The 19,477-nt window shown below is 60.4% G+C and overlaps 1 protein-coding gene and 1 long non-coding RNA gene across 4 annotated transcripts in view; one reads left to right on the top strand and one right to left on the bottom strand.

Annotated features, from left to right (window-relative positions):
• KCNQ1 (potassium voltage-gated channel subfamily Q member 1) overlaps window positions 1-19,477 on the top strand; it is a 321,727-nt gene that overhangs the window by 162,079 nt on the left and 140,171 nt on the right. For both annotated transcript variants that reach the window (XM_079104939.1, XM_079104940.1), the window contains exon 11: window positions 6,390-6,510. In XM_079104939.1, the coding sequence (XP_078961065.1) occupies window positions 6,390-6,510 (121 nt within the window). The remainder of the gene's footprint in view (window positions 1-6,389; window positions 6,511-19,477) is intronic.
• LOC306640619 overlaps window positions 1-19,477 on the bottom strand; it is a 98,731-nt gene that overhangs the window by 65,648 nt on the left and 13,606 nt on the right. The window lies entirely within an intron of this gene.

Below are 19,477 nucleotides of genomic sequence, written 5' to 3' on the forward strand. Positions count from 1 at the left end.
CCGCTCCTGGCAGCTGTTGTGGGAATGGCTTTTACACTCTCTGTCCATGTCCCTTACTCCTCGCCTCTGAGTGGAGACACAGGTGGTGGCGGGGCTGCTCTGGCTCAGGGTCTGAGTCGGGCACGGGCAGCTGGCACAGGCTGTGGGGCTGCGGCTCAGCGATGTCACGCAGGGCCTGGCTGCAGCTGTCCGGATGCCCGAGGGAGGGCTTCTCCTTCGCAGTGCAGGATCCACAGGGCTTGGGGGATCAACCAGGAAGGGGCGCTTCCTTGAGGAGGCCAGAGAAGGGGCCTCTTCCTGGGGAGGATGGAGGCAGCCTGCTTATCCCTGTGGGGTGATCTGGCTCAGGGAACTTGCCTGTGCCAGGCACTGGAGGGACGTGGGGGAGGCGCAAGGCCAGGTTCCTGTGCCAAGGACCAGGCACACATAAGCCCCACGGCCGTCCAGGGGAGGGGGCGATCTCCGGAGCCCTGGAAGGCTTGTGGGGGAAGAGGGCTTGGGTTACACCTGAGAGATTAGGCAGGATTTTAATCATTCGGGAGGAGGAGGGCGGGGGTGAGCAGCTGGGCGAAGTCACTGGGAAGAGCCCAGCCAGATACCAGCAGGCCCCAACAGTGGGCAGCAGGCCTTGCGGCAAGTCAGCTTGCTGCTCGTGCTGGCCTTGCCCGAGCAGGGTGGGGCTGGAAGCTCAGTGCGGAGAAAGGGAGGCCAGATGCTGTTGTGAACAGAAGACCTCGGAGAACCTCCCGGCCGAGTGTCCCGTGCGGCTGAGCCATGTGGGCAGCCTGAGGCCAGGAGGAAGAAAGGTGCTCACCATGTTCTGCTGACAGGGCCGTGGGCCTGAGAGCAAGGCTCAGACGGGATGATGGCCAGCCAGTTACTGTGTCCTGCCTCGTGACATGTCATTCACAACTGAGGAGCAGGAGGGAGGAAGGGAAGAGCACCAGAGTCCTTGCCCAGAGAGAGGCAGCAGTGCTGGGAGAAGTTCCTTCCAGTCTTTTTTCTGTGCTCCTGTTTCCTCTAAGTAAATTGCAGATTGCCTCTTGAGCAGGCCCACTAGCTGGGCAGAGTGCTGAGCCTGGTTCCGGTTCTCCTGAGAGGGTGAGGCTTGGCAGCTGGCGGGCCCAGCTGGGGCAGTGGCCGCGCCCGGGATGCCCCGCCATCCCAGACCTCCCATTTTCCTAGAAAACAAAATTGTTTTGTTCTGCCCTGAAAACTCAGGCCCAGATTCTGGCCTCGACAAGGCACAGGCAGCCAGGAAATGAGAGCATCAGAACTGGACTGTCTCAGGAAAGCGTGGCTTCACTGTCCCCGGGAAGCGGCGCTCTTCCCCAGAGCCGGGCACTCTGGCTGGTTCTGCGGGGAGCACCTGGCATGCTCCAGGGTCCCTGTGGGTCTGGGTATCCGGATGGGCGGCCCATCACACTCGCATGGCTCAGCTGGCTCCGCAGTTGGGCTGCTGTCTCTGAGAGGCCAGCCTTGGGCTCCTCGGAGGTGAGGTGACCAGCAGGGCCTCTTGGGCACGGTGCTGCACCCACACCCTCCCCGCAGCAGCAGCACTGGTGTGGGGCAAGCTCCTGGCCAGGCCCCTGAGTCTGCTCTGGCTGTGAATGCAGGTCAGAATGGGGGTGGCAGCCTGGCCACTGTTCCCTGTGGAGGAGGCACACACCCCACAACTGCGCGCGCGCGCGCGCACACACACACACACACACACACACACACACACATACACACACACACACGCCTGGCAGGCAGGAGCTTCTCCTTTTGATTTGCAAAAACAACCCTGCGGTGCCCCTCTCCCTGACCCTCTCTGCAGGGGCCCCTGTGCCTTTCCCAGGATTAGACCCAGAGCAGCATTCCTCCCTCCCTCCCGCCGGCAGGTGCGGCCCCGCCCGCTCCGCAGCCAGCTGACTGCACATTCTGCCTTCCTGAACCCAGCGCTGGGCCCTGCCAGCAGTGCAGAGGCTCGCCTGGCCCTCGGGCTTTGGGGATGGCACTTGTCGGCCCCCAGGCTTCGCCCACCCCCCTCGCCCTGAGTAGGGGTGATGCAGACCTTGAAATATGCACTTGTGTTCTTTTTCTTTATTTTTTTCCAAAAGAACATTGGAATCCTGGATGAAGTTTTAGTCCCGTCACTTGACAACTGTATAATATAACCCAGGGTCCTTGAATCTCAGCCCCGAGTCTCTGGACGGGGGTGGGAACGTGCTCCCACCAGGCCCAGACCTACGGGCCTCTGAGTGCGCACACATTCCTTGAGGCTTACCGGTCCTTCCCTGGTCTCTCTGAGGATGTCCTGGGCACAGAGCCCCTCACTCAGAGCCCTTTTCCCGGCTGTGACTAAGTAATGTCTGTGCAGTTTCCTGCTGGAAGCCTGCCGCTGGCCCCCACGGGCCAGGAGCTCCTGAGTTTATTTACATTCCCTGATTGCTGTTCAGGCACGACACCTTTCCACATGCTCCGCAGCCTCTTGCTTGGGCTCCGATGTGCTTTTTTTTTGGTCTGTTATCCATCTTTTATTAGGGCCTCTGTACTCTTCTTGTTGGTTTGCAGCGGTTCTTTGTATTTTGTAGGCAGGCTTCCGTGGTGGTCTTTCACTCTTTAACACGCACTTGGACGACAGTTCTGGCCGATAATACCGCCAAATCAATCATCTAGCCATCGGGTGGTGAAGGCGCCCTCGTTGGGTCGGACAGGCTTTATAGTTTGCTCTTCACATTAGCTCTCAACACCCTGGGACACCAACAATGCCTTTTTCGCGCATGGCAAATTAAGGGTCCACTCTGACGTTTACCCGTGCACTCAGCAGCTGTCCCTGGACACTTGACTGCAGCGTCCATCTTGTTCCACGCCACGTGTGCCATCCTGACAGCACACAAGGCAGCTCCTTCCTGACACTCAGTCCTGCCTGGGGCCAGTCCCTCCCCTGCATCGGCATGGCAGTCCTGATGACCGCTGCTCTGGGCAAGTGCTGAGGACAGGTAAAGCAAGTTCTCTGCCCCGGCCTTGAAGGGCTCGGCCAATTCTTGGCGTTTTGGACTTGCAAGCAGCTCTTGGAACCAGCTCGCCACGGTGCTCACACACCTCGGCCCTGCTGGGTGCTTGGTTTTTGAGGCTTGGGGAGACATAGTAGATCCAAGGAGGACCTTTCCAGCCTGAGTCCCCAGTGGGGCACAGGCTCGGCCCCTCACGTGTCCTCTCAGTGTCTCTCAAGGAGCTCTCACGTTCCTCCATGTCCACACCCATCTGTGGAGACTTAAGACCCGCTGGCACTGCTGTGTGCTGGTTTGTTTTATGTATATACGAACATCTTGTATATTCTTATCTATATACACATATATATAAAGCTTTTAATTTGCAGGAGAGGCAAAAGGTACTGGAGCTCCCACGTCCCTTTCATCAGTGTCCCCTGACAGCACCCTCCGTAGCCATGGTGCACTGGCCAAAACCAGGAAGGGAGCATTGCCCACCACGACTAGGCTACAGCTCAGCTGCTTCTCCAGCTTCCCTACTGGTGTCCCTCCCAGCACCCGTCACTGCATGTGCTCAGCAGGCCCCTTAGTCTCCTGGGGTCTCACGCCCTTGACACTCTGGGGGACGCTGTTCCAGTGCAGTGTTGCTCAGCTGGTTGGCCCAGGGTTGTCTCAGGATAAGCCTGGTTCTGGGTTTGGGGTACCCTTCTCACTGGGTCACTCCAGCGTGGTGTGTTGCTGGTGACACGACTCTTGATCTCTGGTTAGGGGATGTTGGCCAGGCCCCTCATGTGATAGGCCATCTTCCCCTTTCCACCCTGTCCTGCCCACCTCCAAGGGGTCCAGTGGAGCTTAGCTGCCCCCTCAGGAGAACATCAAAGGACCCATGGGCACAGCTGAAACCATCAGAGCAGTCAAAGCATATCTGGGGAGGTGCCTGAAGTTTCTCTTCCAAGTCTGACCTACTAATTGTATCTGTGGATCTTTTGTGCCGCGAATGTCACTGTGGTGCGTTCTCTTTACTTCACTCCTATGAAACTAGTCGTCTCAAAGGGCGCTCCCAGGCGTGCTCCTCCCCGGCTCGGCCTCCCCTGCGTGGCCTCAGGCCTGCCTTCTCAGTGAGGACCCACACCTGCTCTGCTCGCCTCCTTCTGGTTCGGGTCACCACTCGGCAGTGTCCTGAGGACACACCCCATCCTTTCCACGTACGCCTTTTTAGTTTTTCCTTCCTTCCCAGACTTGAAAACGCAGGAGGCTCACCTCGGTTTCCCTGTGCCAGCCTAGAACGCCCCTCCGCCCCGGCTGCTTTCCCTGGAGAGCTGGGTGTTTGGAGACCGCGGCCTGGCACTGGGTGTGCTTGCCACCGCGACGGTGTCATTGCTCCTGCCTCCTCATGGAGAGAGCTAGAAAATACATGTACGTACCTAACCTGGGCACATGTGTACCCGCGCTTCTGCATCCGTACACTGTATCCACGGGAAGCTCCCCGGCCATTTCTGACCACTACCCTGTGCCCCAGCCCTGGCCCAGTACCTAGTATGAGTACCACTTGTACAGCCCTCATGGACATGTCCCATTCACTGGGATAAACATCCGGGCAAGGATCACCAGGCCTTCCAGGAAACTGCTGAGCCCTGCTGCAGGGTGGCTGGCCGCTCCACTCCGCAGCACAGAGGTCCACGGGTCTGCTCCCCGTGAGCGCCGAGCAGCCGGGGTCTCTCTGGTTTTAAGCATTCTTACAAGTTGTAGTGGTACCACACTGTGGTCAGTCTGTATTTGCACAGTGACTACTGATGTTGACTAAGCATCTTTAACGTGCTTATCTATAATGCAATTTTTACATTGGATTGTTTGCTTTATTACTGTTGAATTAAAAGCATCCCTTATGTCTTCTGGAACTAGCCTTTGACTCAGTAAGTGATGTGTGAATATTTTTTCCCAAGACCATGAACAGTGTCTTTCACAGAGTCAAATCTTTATTTGTGGTAAAGTCCCCTTTGTTGACTCTTTTTCTCTTGCGGGTTGAACTTTTAGTGCTATATTCGAAAACTCACTGCCAAAACCAAGGTCCCAGAGATTTTCTCCTGTTCCCTTCAAAATAATCTTACAGTTCCAAGTTTAACTTTAGACCCACTCTTAAGAGTGTACATATCACCTCTGACTTCCCCTGTGAGGATGACCACCTCGCATGCCAGGCAGGACGCTAACCCAGTGAGACTCACTGCGAGAACACATTCATATTTTTATTAGGAATGAACCTAAAGGACAGCTGGACTACTTGGCTACGGGGAAATCTTCCTTTTTCATAAAGCAAAATTATATATCATTCAAAACAAAACCTCTTCCACGATAAGATAACACAATTGAGGTTAAAAGGCCAAGGAGGGACGGAGAAAGGTCTCTACCTCCCGTGACAGTGTGTAAAACTCCTAGAAGGTGAGGAGCAGAAATGAGCGACAGGCGAACAGGCAGCTCTGAGAGGAACCCAAGGCACCAGGCCCAGAGAGGCACTGCACAGGGGAGACCTGTGGCCCACCTGGGGCCCGTCCGCTCAGCAGCCTCCCCAGGGGCACCGACAACCAGTTTCCCAAGGACCAGGGCAAGTGGGAGGGGTCAGGTGCCGACCAGCAACTCTGATGGACACGCCAAGGACACACCCTCCCCGCTCCAACGCGACAGCTTCTGAGAACGAGGGTGTGGTCCCTGTCTGCAGAAGTGCCCAGAACAGAACAGGCGCCCGCACCGCTGCAGGTCGAGGCCAAGGGCTGGTCAGGCCCATGGCTGTGCCCCCGGGAGAGCGGGAGGGACAGAGACAAGCACAGAGCAACTCCCACCTGGCGGGTGCTGCCCTGAGGAGCCAGGGACGCAGCCCTGAGTGTTGCAGCTCCCAGGGCGCTTGCTCCTCTGGCAGGAACACCCGTACCAAGGGCAGGCTGGGCACAAGCACTGACGGGCCGGGGCTGCCACGCCCGTGCGGCTCGGCATACCCGTGTCCCCACGGGAGCCTCGAGCTCCCTGGAGCCGAGTATACAGCCTGCCCTCAGACTGACCGGCCTCCCTCAGGATAGGCATCATGGCCAGAGCAGGGGGCCAGGCTGTGCCTCCCTGCAGGGGAGGGTCCTGCTGCCCTGTGTTTCTGACGGTGGCTGCCAGTGTGCGGGCACCAGCATGGCAGTGGGCGTCCCGCCTCACCAGACCTGACCCACCCAGCAGGTGCAAAGCTGGGGCGAGGCCCAGAACCGAGGCCAGGCAAGCCCCACACTGAGGAGGGTCACTGCCATTACCATCCTAGGACACCGAGGCCACCCTCATCCCCACCTGCCTCCCAAGGCAAGCCTGACGGCTGAGGTGGAAGCTCCCGCTCACCAACCCCCAGCGGAGGCCTGATGTGCTGCCCACGTGCTTTCTTCACAGTGAGGAAGAGCCCCACGCTGCTGGAAGTGAGCACAGCCCACTTCCTGAGAACCGGCAGCTTCGCTGAGGACCTGGACCTGGAGGGGGAGACGCTGCTGGCCCCCGTCACCCACGTCTCACAGTGAGTGCCCACTGGTCCAGTCGGCTGGAGCAGCATGGGGCTCGGGGGCCACCTCGGCACAGGGAAGGCCTGCTCTCCTGCTGGCGACCTCCCTGGGCCGGTGGCTGCCAGGGCTGGCCCTGGGGCCGACAGGAGAGCAGGGACACTCTGCCAAGTCTGGGGACACCAGACTGATGGTTTTACCCTGGTTTCTGCGAGCCGAGATCCGAGATTGTCTTTTTTGCCCCCCGCGCCGCCCTCCCCATGGAGCCCTGGCTGAAGCCACGGGCAGGTGCGGGCGCCATCCACCAGTCGCTACTGCCGGCCTCAGGCTCCTGCAGGTAGAACAAATGGCCGACTTTCCACACCTCCCGGCTGGGCGTCCCCCAAGGCACCGCGGCCTGGGAGTGTGCCCACCACGTCACAGCTTCACCCGGCCAACCCCGGCACCCAACCCTGCTGCACTTCCTGCCACGAGAGACGCTGGCAAGGCAGCTGGTGTGACGCGTGTGTGGGCCTGCTGGGCACCGCTGCTCTCGGGCTCCCGGGGCTGGGAGGTTGTCCCGCACCAGTGCAGCTGTGCCACGGGGCCTGAGCCTGGCAGGTGGCTGAGGAACTGGGAGCCCCCATGCTGGGGTCCATTTGAGTAACCAGAGGACTGACAGGGACAGGTGGCCAAAGTGAGGCCACCTCAAGGAAGGACATGGCCTGCACAGGCCGCCCAGGCCACCAGGCCCCAGGAAGGCTGGCAGCGCCCATGGTGTTCTGGGCTCAGGGGAGGCCAAGGTCACTGGGAACAGGGCGACTCTACCTCCCGAGACCACCTGGCAGGAGCAGGGCATGGGCAGAGGGGTCGGCAGGCAGGTGGGCAGACACAGGCTGGCACCAGAGGCAGAAGGACAGTGTGTGTTGTGCCAGGGCCTCAGGGAGCCCGAGGCGTGGGAGAACCTTACGTGTTAGACACTTGAGTCCTGTGGCCGGCGCCTGTGTCATGTGGTTCAGAGGCTACTCGGTGTGGGCCGGGATCCCCAGCAGGGCCAGGCTGCCAGGTCGCCCCGCCCTCCCTGTTCTCCTGACCGTCCACCTCCACGGGGAGCCTGACGCTCTGTCCTCCTGGCACAGACCAACTCGAGCCGTGCAGGGCCATCACCCGCCTCGTTTACTGGACGACCAGCCTCACCAGCCCCTGGACACCTGTGTCCTTGGGAGTGAGGTGCCATCCTTCTAGGGAGGCCCGGCTGGGGTAGCCAGGGCACAGGCACAGCCATGTCCCAGTCCAGGGACCCCAGGGCCATGGACCTGGCCGAGGCTGCACCTGACCCTGGAGACAGGCAGGCCAGGTGGGCACAGTGTGGATTTGGGGTGCCGCCTTGCACACACGGGGCCACGTCCCCTCGCCTCCTGCTGTGATACCTGTCTGTCACTCCACTAGGCTCCAGCCACCTGGGATGGGTGAGCTCCTATGGGCACACCCTGGTGTGTGTGCCAAGGACAGGGACGTGACGGGGACCTGAAGGGGGCAAAGTGGGTGGGAGGTGGTTGTCAAAAAACAGATCCGTTTTTCTTCAGCATTTTACTGATGTTAAACGTATCACCACGCTGGGCCAGCTCCAGAATTCAAATTAAAAGCATAAATAAAGACACATTCTGTTTCCCTCTCCAGCTCTCCCCGCCTGCGGGGCCCCAGGGAGGTGAGGTCACTGCAGCCTTGATCACGGGAAGGTCCCTGGGGCTGGGCGAAGCTTCTTTCCGGGGCCTGTTGGCCAGTGGTGGTTTGGGGGGCTCACAGGCCTAGTGAAAAACAGTTGCTGGCGAGCAGGGACCGTCGGGGCACAGAGGGGCTCGGCCGACCCTGTCAGCTCACCCTTTCTCTGCCCTGGGCAGCCGGACCTCAGCCGTGCCCACACCTCTCCTCCTGGGGCTAACAGGCTGGAAGGGAGCCCCGGCCGCCTCAGGTTCCCCGACTCCTCCACCCAAAGCCGGGCTCCGGGCTTCGGAAGGGTGGGTGGGAGAAGCAGAGCCTGGGGCCTTTGTGGGGAGCATGTGGGGGGCCTCCAAGGGGAAGGAGGACCCTGCACCTCGACAGCCAAGGGATGTCCCCTGGACTCCGTCCTACCTGCTGTCCTTCACACTGAGGGTCCTGGTAGGACAGCGTGCCACTGTGTTTGTCCCTGTGCTTTACGTGTGGCGTCCCTCCGTCTGGAGTGCCCGTTCGGTTGTCTGTGGCCAGTCGTCTGGTGCCTCCTCAGTCGCCCCACCTCAGGCAGTAGCCGGGCACTCAGGTGGGGTGGCTGCAGCCTCTGGTCCTAAGCACCAGCTCCCCGAACCGCGGCCAGTGTGTGTCCCCTGTGGCCTGTCCCTCTCCATCACCCTGAGATGGCAGGCGGCATACACAGCCCCCCAGCCCTGGCAGAGGGGTGGGGCCGGACTCGCAGGACCCCCCACCCTGCCAGCACAGGCCTGGGGCAGGGGCACCGCAGCTCTGAGCTCGGCTACGTGCAGCGTGGCCTGGGTGAGCCTCTCTTACCACCACTGCTGGAGTCCCCACCCCAGCTCCTGAGCCAGCCAGGACTGGCTTGGAACCTCATGAGCTATACATGGATGCCCAAGTGGGATGGCCCAAGAGCCACCACTAGCCAGAGAGCTGTGTCTGCCAGGCCCACTGCACAGTCTCTATGACAGGCCCTTGCGTGACATCTGGTCCCTGACCCCACTCCATCTTAGTTGTGGCTTGGATAGACGAGCCTCAGCCTGTGTTCACCAGACCCTCTCGCCGTGGGGGGTACCCTGTCCACTGAGATGGGTATGGGGAGATTGGGGCCCCAAGGCTGGGCAGAAGGCACAAGCGCGGCCGAGAGAGAGCTGGCTGCAGGCTGGGCGCTAAGGCAGCTCCAGGTGACCGAGGGCCGCCCTGGCAAGCATGTGCTGGCCTGGCCTCTTGCAACACGACAGCGTCGAGGTCCCTGAGCGACACCAGCCCCGTACACGTTAGTTAGGATCTCCACGTCTTCAGCTTTCTCCTGCACCCTGCAGAGTCTCACGCCAAGGCGTCCAAGTTCCCTTTTCCAGCAAGGCCACTGTGGCCTGGCTTTCGTCCACATCAGTACTAACGTCTCCTGAATTCCATGTCTGCCAGCGAGGCTGGGGCCAGCTGCGCCTTCTGGAAATGGGGGCAAACGCCGCAAGGCTGGCACTGGGCTCAGCCCTCGATGGGCCGCTCAGGGCCAGGCACGGCACCACAGCGAGCTCTGGAGGGCCTCGCTCTGGGTCTCAACCCGCAAACCCGAGTGGAAAAGTACGGAGAGGTCCAGATCCTGGGGGACGTGGCGGGGGCTTGCCAGGAACAGATGAGCCCAGCTTGTCTTCTCAGACCTGTGTCCTGTCTTCTGTGACTCTCCAGATCACCTCTGTCCACACAAGTGCCAAGGATGCCCCATGGGAGCAGGGCGGGGGCTGTGCACAGCTGCATGAGTCACAGGGTCCCTGTCAGAGCCCCACATGGCCCCGGCCAGGCTCAAACCCGTCTCTGAAACACATGGAGCGGGTGGTAAGCGTCCTCCTAATTCAATTCACAGCGAGGCAGAGGGGCTCAGTGGGAAAGGGATGCCCTCCATCTGCTCCCAGCCTGCACCCGCCCAGCTGCAGCAGCCCCCAGTGGCCCGGCCTTCCCAAGCTTCCCAAGCTTCCGCTCCTCCATCCCTGCAAGTGAGGAGGATGTGCTGGCCTTCGGGGCTACCACTCAAGGAGGGGGCCCCACTCTGCAGATGGACGGCCCTGAGAAGGGCAGCAAGGCCTCAGTCTCTGCTGGTTCAGCATGGCTACTGCAGCCTTCGTGCAGGATGCCACCCCGCTCCCTGGCCAGGCATGCAGCGTTAGTGAGCGCGTGTACACCACAGAGGTGGCCAGAGGACAAAGTGACTTCACACGGCACTGGTGCTGTCAGGAGATAGCCCCCGGTTGTGGGGGAGGGGGGGGTCCCAGACGTCTCCTCACATGTTCCGCCTAGAACTGGAAGGGGTGACTACCCAAGATGGAGCTCTCGCGAGCCAGGCTCCGAAGGGCCTGTCCTCGTACGAGGCGTGGTTTTGAACTTGTGGCTCAGGAGGGAAGCATGCAGCACCAGGCGTGCCATGCATTTGTCCCCTGAGACCATGCATGCAGCCCCCAGGAGGCACTCCAGCCCCTTCCTGTCCCCAGCGCCCTGAGAGGAAGCCCTGGCTCCCAGCAGCAACAGCAGCTGTGTGGTGTCTGAGCTTCACCCAGGCAGAACCACGCGGCCGTCCACCTCCACACTCAGCGGCCTTTGCTGGGGACATGCCAAGCCTCTCCTCCCTGCTCCGCCAGGCCCTTGAGGGCCGGGTTAGCCTGCTCTTGGTTATTCATTCCACTGTCCATGGCCACTGGACAGTCCCCAGTGTGAGGTGGCTAGGAAGACCATGTGTGTGCTTTAGGTGGGCAGACGGTGTTGCTTCTGGAGAGCGGGTACCTAGTCACCAGTGGCCTTGGGTGCCGTGAAGGAACACTGTCGGACGCCCCCCAGGCAGTCGCTCCTGCCCTCTCCACTCTCCAGCTGTGTGTAGGTGTCTGGTGGCATCAGATGGCGATTTCAGTTGGTAGTGCCCTGGTGTCCAGCGGACCTGAGGACTGTCCAAGTTCTCGTGGCCCTGTGCACAGTATCCACACGTCCTGCCTGTTGGCGGTCTTTTCTCGGCACACTGCAGTCCTTGGTGCCTCAGGGAGCTCGAGAAGTCAGCACGTGGACCGCAAACACAGTCCCCGCCCCCCGCCCCCCACCCCCCGCGGGCTGCCTATCCCCTCTCCTGACGGCCTCTTTTGATGAACAGAAGGTCTTCATTTTAATGTGGTCCAGTTAAGCAGATATGTCCTCTCTGGACAGTGCTGTTCATGTCCTACTTAAGAAACTCTGACTGCTCCAAGGTCAAAAAGATACTCTGGTGTGTCCCGAGCTTTATCAGCCCACCTTTCGCAGGGGATCTGCAGTCCATCTGGAGTGGATCTTCCCAATACTGAAAGGCGCAGGCCAAGTTCACTTCTCCCTCTGAGGGACCCACCTGACTCAGCACCTTTATGGGGAGGTCCTTCCTCTGCCCCCTCCCTGAGGATCGGCATGGTCGTAAACCAGCTTACTGCCGATGAGTGGCTGTTTCTGGACCCTCGGTCCCCTGGTTGGATTGGAGTTGCACTCTGTGCCCCGGGCCACACACCATGCCCTGCAGCACGCTGACAGGCTGACAGGCTCTGGTGACTCAGGCTTGGTGTCCTGTTAGAGCCTCTTGCCCGCACAGTGTCCCTGTGAAACCTCTTCTGCAGGCAGTGGTACTCTGGATGGGCCCCGTGCCATCCTGGGGTCGCTGGCCCTCGTGTCCCTGTCCAGTTGGCTCGTCCTTCCTCTCTATGCGCTACGGTTTGCGGCACGATGGCTGCGGAAGACTCGACAGCCTCATCCACTGATAGTTTGTTTGCTATGTGTCCACCAGGCCTAGGGACAATGTCCACCAGGAAACCCTGGCCAGCCGGGGTCACCCTCCTGCCCATGGGAGCCTGGGGCCTCTAGGAGCTACATGGTGTTGGCATAAGGACTCAAGGACATGGGAGCGGGTGTCCAGCCGCACAACTGATGGGGGGTGGGCTGCCAATGTCAAATTTCACACTGGGATGGGAAACCCCATGAGGACATTCCTTACTGGTTGAGAATCTTTAAAACTTCCAGGTCCTAAGTTTCTGTGGGACACAAACGGGGTCAGCCTATCAGGTGCTGTCCTTAACAGGGTGTACCCAGAGGTCAAGAGTCCAGGCCACAGGACAGCCTGGAGTCAGTGGCAGCAGGGGAAGCCCCAAGTAGCTGGGAAAGGGGCTCATGTGCCGTGTGGCTCCTGGGTGGCACAGGCAGAAACCTGGTACCCATGGTTCTGCTCTGAGAAGGGACTCGGAAGGGAGGGCAGAGGACTCGTGTGCCCCACGGCGGTCACGATGGGGACCCAGGGCACTTCTGTCGTTTGTTCTCATTAGCACCCAGCCTCCCTCGGCCCTGCGCATGATGGGGCCTCTGTCTCTGGGAAACTCATACGTAACCAACAGAGACAGCCCTAAATGCGGCAGCACTTGCACAGACTTGTGCCTTGCAGGTAACTTAGAACATGCTGAAATCCCAACAGCATTAACTGAGCACCCACTGTGTGCACCTCTGTGCTGGGGATGATGGGAGGTGCTGGGAGGTGCTGCGACCGCCTGAGACACAGCCACGGCCTTGGTGTGCTAGAGGCTACCTAGTGGGCGTGGTCACCCAGGTCCATGGAAGGGGAAGCTCAGGCTTCCAAAAGAACAGGGACTGGCCATCCCAGTTTCCTGTCTCTGGGTGAGCCTGGGTCTGCGTGGCAGGAGACAGTCTAGAGCCCTAGGGGTGGCAGGCCAGCAGAGGGGCAGTAATGACACCGGGATTCTGTGACCCACAGGCAGGAGGAAGCGGTCCACGGCAGTTTGGTTTATGCATGGTCACGCGACATTCTGTGGCCCCCTTCTGCCTTGAGGATTCTGTGCGCTCAGCCTCGGGTACACCACAGACCTGACATCCCGGCAAGGAAACCAAGGGGCAAGGCTGACTGTCCTCCCAGGGTGCAGGGTGGCCCAACTCTGTGGCTCCTCACGTGCCCACAACTTCCGCTAGGCACTCATGCTACATGTGCAAGCCCTCCAGGGACAAAGCAGGTATCCTGGGCAGAGACCCCACCTGTGGTGCATGTCCATGGCAGCGGCTGGCCAGCAGAGGAGGTACATGGGACGTGTCCAGTCTGGCTGGCCCCATGGGAACCTTGTGAAGACAAGGCAGATGGAGTCCAGGTCTGGCCTCCGTAGAGCCTCCCCTGGCCCTGCCGCCTGCTTCCATCTTCTCCCTAAACGCGCTCTGCACGCATGTAAGCAGCCCAGGGAACCCCTCTGAAGAGGGTACCAGGAAGTGATGGACACTCGACTGTCCCAAGGGGCCCTGGACACCCACATAGGGCCTCTTCTGCATCCATGGGCAGAGTGACTCAGCAGGAGGTGTACCAAAAGCTCTGAGAGGATTATTCAAAGGAGCTCTAAGGGAGCTTTTCACTCTACCCGACTTCTTAGACTCGGGCACTGGGCCCTCATGCCAGATCAGAACTGCGTGGCCCAGTGGCTCTAAATCTGCCCTGCCAGTGTCTATGTTGCCCTGCTGGGAAATTGAGGCAGACAGCAGAGTGACTGCACAGCGATAAGGTGCCCGCAAGGCAGGTGGCCACAGGCTGCTCAGAGCGGAGCTGTGTGCTCCTTCCCCGTGCACTCTCCCCACAGGCTGGCTGGGCCCAGCATGGCAGCTGGCCTCTGCCTGGGGTAGAAAGAGCAGGACAAAGGCCAGCTTGAGACCTCTGACTTCAAGTCTTCGTGTGCATCCTGGGCTTATCCCGCTGCCCTAACCCAGTCTGCTCTGGGCTCCAGTGTCCTCCCCTTCTCCCTGTTCTGGATGGACAGCTGTCTTCTGCCCCAAGGGGATCCTTTGTCTGCCTAATCCTCCCTCTTGGGTCTTTTGGAGGTGGGTTTGTTTCTCAGTGTTTTCTTTATATTCATGTCCAGATTTGTTAAATTAAATCAAATCCCTTCCAGTTTGAAACACTTCAATGCTTTTCTTCTGCTTTTCTTTTGAAATGTCCCATGAACCCCTCAAGCTGGGTGTGTGAGCTCCAGGTAGGAGCTCCAGGGGGCCTGGAATAGCCAGGGACAGAAGCAAGGGCCAGAACTGCACAGCACAGTGGCCTTGGGGGGTGACAGACAGTAATGCCCCAGCTCAGGCTGTGGGTGTGTGGGGCGCAGCACAGCTCTCCAGCGGGCGCTCGGGAGGGCTTCGCTTCACCTGCTCTTCCTGAGGTTCCCAGGTTCCACGGCCGTGCCTAGGAGCCTGTGCTGCCAGGCCCCTCCACCCTCAGCCTGTCCCTGCACTGGGAAGTCACCCTGTCAGACCACATGGCCTAGGTTTTTGTCGAAACATCACTGTAGTCGTCAGGAGATGGACGACAGGGGGAGTGGGAGCCCGGGATCCGAGATGAGAGGGCCTTGCCTGGAGGTCGAGGTCGAGGCCCGAGGCCTGCTGTCCTGCAGTTCCGGCAAGGTCCGCATCTGCCTGCACCAGACACCAGCAGTCCCTTAGCAAGTCTGGGCCAGGGAGCCCCGTCCTCAGAGCTGCCTGCGCACTCCGAGCTAAGCCCCACACTGACTGCCACAGGAGCAGGTGCACTTGAGGCCTTGGGCCTGGCCCCGCAGGCCTTGCCCAGGAAGTGAGGGACAGAGACCCCCCACTGAGTCTGACACAGGCCCTGCCGGGAAGGAGAAGCTGGCAGAGTAGAGGCATGACCTGTCAAAACGGACTTCCTGGTACAGCCAGAAGACCACAGGGGACAGCACCATTCCTGACCCAGGCTCCATCAGAAGGTGCCCCAGAGCCGGGACCAGAGGCCCAACTGTGACTGGACATAGCGTCCCTTCTGGACTCTGGGACCAGGTGAGGTGCCAAGGCCCAGGCTGCAAAGCCTCAGCCTTCGCCCCCAGCACCAATCTTAGTGGAGCTACCCAGGCTACCAGGAAGCCTTCGCATTGGAAAACGGTCTCATCAGCCAACAAGGGAGCTGGGCATGGAGCTCGGTGTGGCCTTCATTTTGCTGGCCCTCTGCACGGGCACCCGGCCTCCCTGGGCACGGAGCTCATCACAGAGAGCCTGCAGGAGGGTCACTCTCTCTAACTACCCACTACCTGGGTGCAAGGCCCAGTGACCAGCCTGTCCACTTGCACTGCAGACTGCCACCTGGCTCACTTACCTCATCCATGTCAGCCCTTTCCTGTAAATATTTAACTCCCAAAGATGCCGGATCTCGGGCTTGGAAGAGCTCAGCTGGATGGGGGAGGGGTGTGCGGGGCCTCTGGCAGGGAAGGGCCACGTGGCCCCTGCAGCAAGCCCTTCACTCCCAGGTCCCAGTGTCACGGCCAGGAGAGTGACAGATGGCTCTGAAGAGGGACTTCCTGGAAGGAGCCGTGAGAAGGCATGAAAGCTCAGCCCCAGGGTCTGGTGGACAAGCACGAGCTGCGTCTCACCCCACGGGGGACCCTGCCTCAGGAGACCCCTCCAAGCCTTCCAGCTGCCCTGGGCCTGGACTGAAACCTCTTGGTGTGCTGCTGGCCGTCCCAGGGGTGCCTAGGCTAGGTATCCCCCACCCCTGGTGTGGGAGCTGGGCTGCTGGGGCCACCCCGCATGGGCTCAGGAAAGGAAGGAATGTCACGGAGGCGGGGCGGGGCTGGGAGAGCACAGCCAGCTGCGGGTTTTTCTTGAGGCCCCTCTCCCAGCCCCGACACACACACTAGGACCTTTCTTCCTTGTTCAGTGGAACTGGGGGCCAAGGACGCCCTCTAGAAATCTGAATTTTGCTCACTCTTGGCAAACAGCAGCTTCCTGCTCGGGAAGGTGTGCGTGTACACAGCAGGGACCGGAGGGGAGAGGTGTGTGGTGGCGGGTTATCTGTCAGGGCGGGAAGATGGCCCCTGTGTTCCCGGACCCTGGGTGGCACTCGCGAAGCCGCCCCGGGAGTTAGGCAAACACCTCCATGTGAAGGAATGAGAAGCGCGGAGGGGCTGCCTTTGAACTGGCCCTGGGCTAAGACACCGCAGCTGAGCCTGCCTTTGAATCGGAAAGCCAGAGCGTTCTGCAAAATAATTCAGAAAGTTTGTTGAACCTTAAACCTTTCCTGATGACTCCTTGCTTCTGAACTGCACTGTTGAAGTTGCTCCCATCCCAGCCAGTGCCAGACCAGCTTCCTGGAAACCCACGCCAACTGCTGGCCTTTGGAAAGGCTTGTCACCCTAATAGCTGTAAAAAAAAAAGTGCTCAGTGGGCACCTTGGCTGCAGCGTGAACGGCCCTTTGTGCGGCTCCAGCTGCGACTCTCCAGGCCTCGCCTCTGGGCTGCCTGCAGCTTTCTCTTCCTTCCCTTTTACATGGCGGGCACTCGACCGGCTTCTTCCCGCCCAGCTCTCTGCCAGAACCCAGGTGTGGCAGGGGTGCCAGGGCAGAGCCCCTGGAGGGGCTGTGTGGACATATCCCGAGTGCGCAGGCCTGGTGTGGGCTCACAGCCTCTTCTCCAGCACTGGGGGCGGTGGCCCCGCGGTGAGAGCTGAGGCCCCTCTTAGGTCAACACTGTGTCATTTGCCAAGAATAGCCAGGGCCAACGCAGCCCCGCCGCGCTGCTGCTGCGAGGAGCGCACAGAGCGCGCCCTCCCCAAAGCCGACTTCTGGCAGCATCAAACGTGAGCACGGAATGGAGCCGAGTTAGCACGGAAGAGAAAGGAGCGTAGGCCGTGGGTGTGCAGCAGAGAGCTGTGGGCCCACACAGACGTCAGGCGGATGACCGAGCGACGGCATCAAGACCGAAGGTGGCTGGAAAGTGGCGGCAGTCACACGGAACTCCCACACCGCTCGCGACTCGGTGGCCAGAGCCCCTGGCGCGCAATGGCGTCCTTCAAACTCGCCCACAGGGAGCTCCAGAGGCGCCGGGGCCCACACGCAGGTCCGCGGCCCAGGAGACCCAGGGTCTGCAGGCCTGGCTCCTGCGGGCCTCCAGGGCCTGCCTGACGCGGCTCCGCCTCCTCTTCAAAGACCTTGTGCAGCCCCTGCCCAGACCCGCACCTCACCTGGGGAGGGGCTGCCCCGAAGCCGGCCATGCGCCTGGCCCGCGGAGCTGTGCGTGGCCACCATCACCTGCGGCCGGCGAGCGTTCAGCGTGGGGGTGCTGTGCCAAGAGACCAGGGAGATGGGCTCCGCACACAGGGTGAGCAGAGGGCATGTGGTGGGAGCCGGCCAAGCGCCCTGCTGGGCCTCCCGGAGGGCTTCCTGTGAACACCGCTCAGGGCGCCTGCTCTCTAGCCCGCAGCAGCACGCCCACCGGCCAGGACCTCCAGTCGGGTGGGCACTGCTTCCCTTCGAGCGGCCCACAGGGAACCGACCGTTCCTGAACTGGCCTGAGCACATGCGTGTCAGGACATCTTTGTGCCCAAGAGCCACTCCACAGCACAGACGAAGAGCTGCGTCCTCAGGGCTGGGCAGTGCGGCCTCCGTTCTGCCCCCAGGCTGGGCTCCCCCGGCCCCCAACAGCCGAGCTCACCGTTCTGCTCAGGTGTGAGCCAAGGTCTCTCGGGGGCAGCCCCGTTTCTGGTGAGCACGCAGGCCTGCGGGGCCTGGCAAAGGCACGCAGTGGCAGTGGAGGGGACTCTAGGTGGGCTGGGGACCACCAGTGAGGTCAGAGGGTCACGCTGCCACCCTTCAGAGGTGGCCACAGAAATGGATGGTGCTTGAGGGGCTTCCAACAAGCAGGCCTGAAGGTCTCTGGCACTTCAAACGCCACAGTGACACAACTGTGGTCGGGCAGGAGGCGGCCAGGGGCGAGATGGTCTGCGCTTAAGGAATATGGAGTGACAGCCGCATGCTGCACTGGGTCCTCCTGTCTCTGCAGAGGTCACGCTGTGAAAAACCTCTCGGATCTGCCTGGGGTGCCCTCTGGTTTTTGGCAAGTTCTCAGCACCAGTGTGCACCACTGAAAAGGGAAGATGCTGGTATGTTCTGGAGAGGGATCTATATTACGACATCGAGCAAATCTCCTTTTATTTATTAACAGCTGCAGAGCCCCATTGTGCCGTGATTTATGGAACAAGTCCCCTATTGATGGATGTATAGGGCAGCTAAAAATAGCCAGGAACCATTCAGATATATTCGCTAATGAACCCACCACTTATGAAATTAGCTCCCTCTGCAACATCCCTCCCCACTCGGCACCGGGTCCCCTACCCATCCCACCCCTGCTTGCATCCCTGTTGACCCGTCTCTTTCCGGGCTGTCCTTGTCCACCAGAGACAACATAAAGCACACACAGTGAATCGCTTCTGAAGAGGAATTCATTCTGTGAGGGGAAGTGAGAGCGGAGCATGTCCCCAACAGAGATTGGACAGTGGGGCAGTTACCAGGTGGAAGAAGACCCAGGCTGGTGCCAGATGGCAAGGAGGGCCAACGAGACGGCGCACAAGCCGGCCCGCAGGAGCCGCGGAGCCCCGCCACGCCCCACGGAGGCCCGAGGCCCTCACTGGGCAGATGCTACGAAACAAACCAAAAGTCCTCCCAACTCGTTCTTCTTTTCCTAAAAAGAGCGCTTACTTGAATGGTAGTCACCACCGTGACGTGTGAGATGGAACGGCTTTTTCCACCACCATCACCGTTCTTCAAGGTGACTTCCCAGTCGTGCGGGGAACACTATTGTAACACTTCGGTCTCCATCTTAAGCGGGTTCACTCCAAGAGGTCCCTCCCCCGTTCCCAGTGAGACCCAGACATTTCTCCTGTGTGGCTAGGTACTGCCAAACGCGCTGCCCTGTCCCCACTGAGCGCGCGGCACGCACCCACCTGCGGCCGGCTCCCTAGCGAGGGTCGTGGCGCGGTCTCCACTAGTCGGCGGACGGGATTATATGGAGCTTTGATTTATACCTCTGTTCTGGCAAGTGTTTTTATCTTTTCCAAAGATTAAAAGCCTCGGGTTTTCCTTTGTGAGCCGCCTCTTCACACCCTTTGGACTTTCTCAAACCCCTCACCTTACTGATTTACAGGAACCCTTCCTCACCAGACGAGCTCGCCTTTCCGAGAGTTCCCGGCTGTGTCCCCGCCTGTGTGCACACCGTGAGCTCAGACGGGTAACGGGCAGCTCTGGTGGGGATCTGGTGCGCCCCTGCCCACCCCAGCTGGTGGCAGGCTAGGAGGGCTGCTATGCGAGGGGAACGAGAAGATTCAGTGTGGTGCCTGGGCCCGTCCACGTCCCCGGGTCCAGGTGTTCCCCGGCAGCCGGCTCTAAGGTGCAGGTGAGGCAGCGCAAGCTGGCCAAGCACCTGGGCTCACTCCCTCTCTGCTGGCCCTGCGCACAACACCCC

This window comes from Sciurus vulgaris, assembly GCF_902686455.1.
Source record: "Sciurus vulgaris genome assembly, chromosome: 11".
Classification (NCBI taxonomy): Eukaryota; Metazoa; Chordata; class Mammalia; order Rodentia; family Sciuridae; genus Sciurus; species Sciurus vulgaris.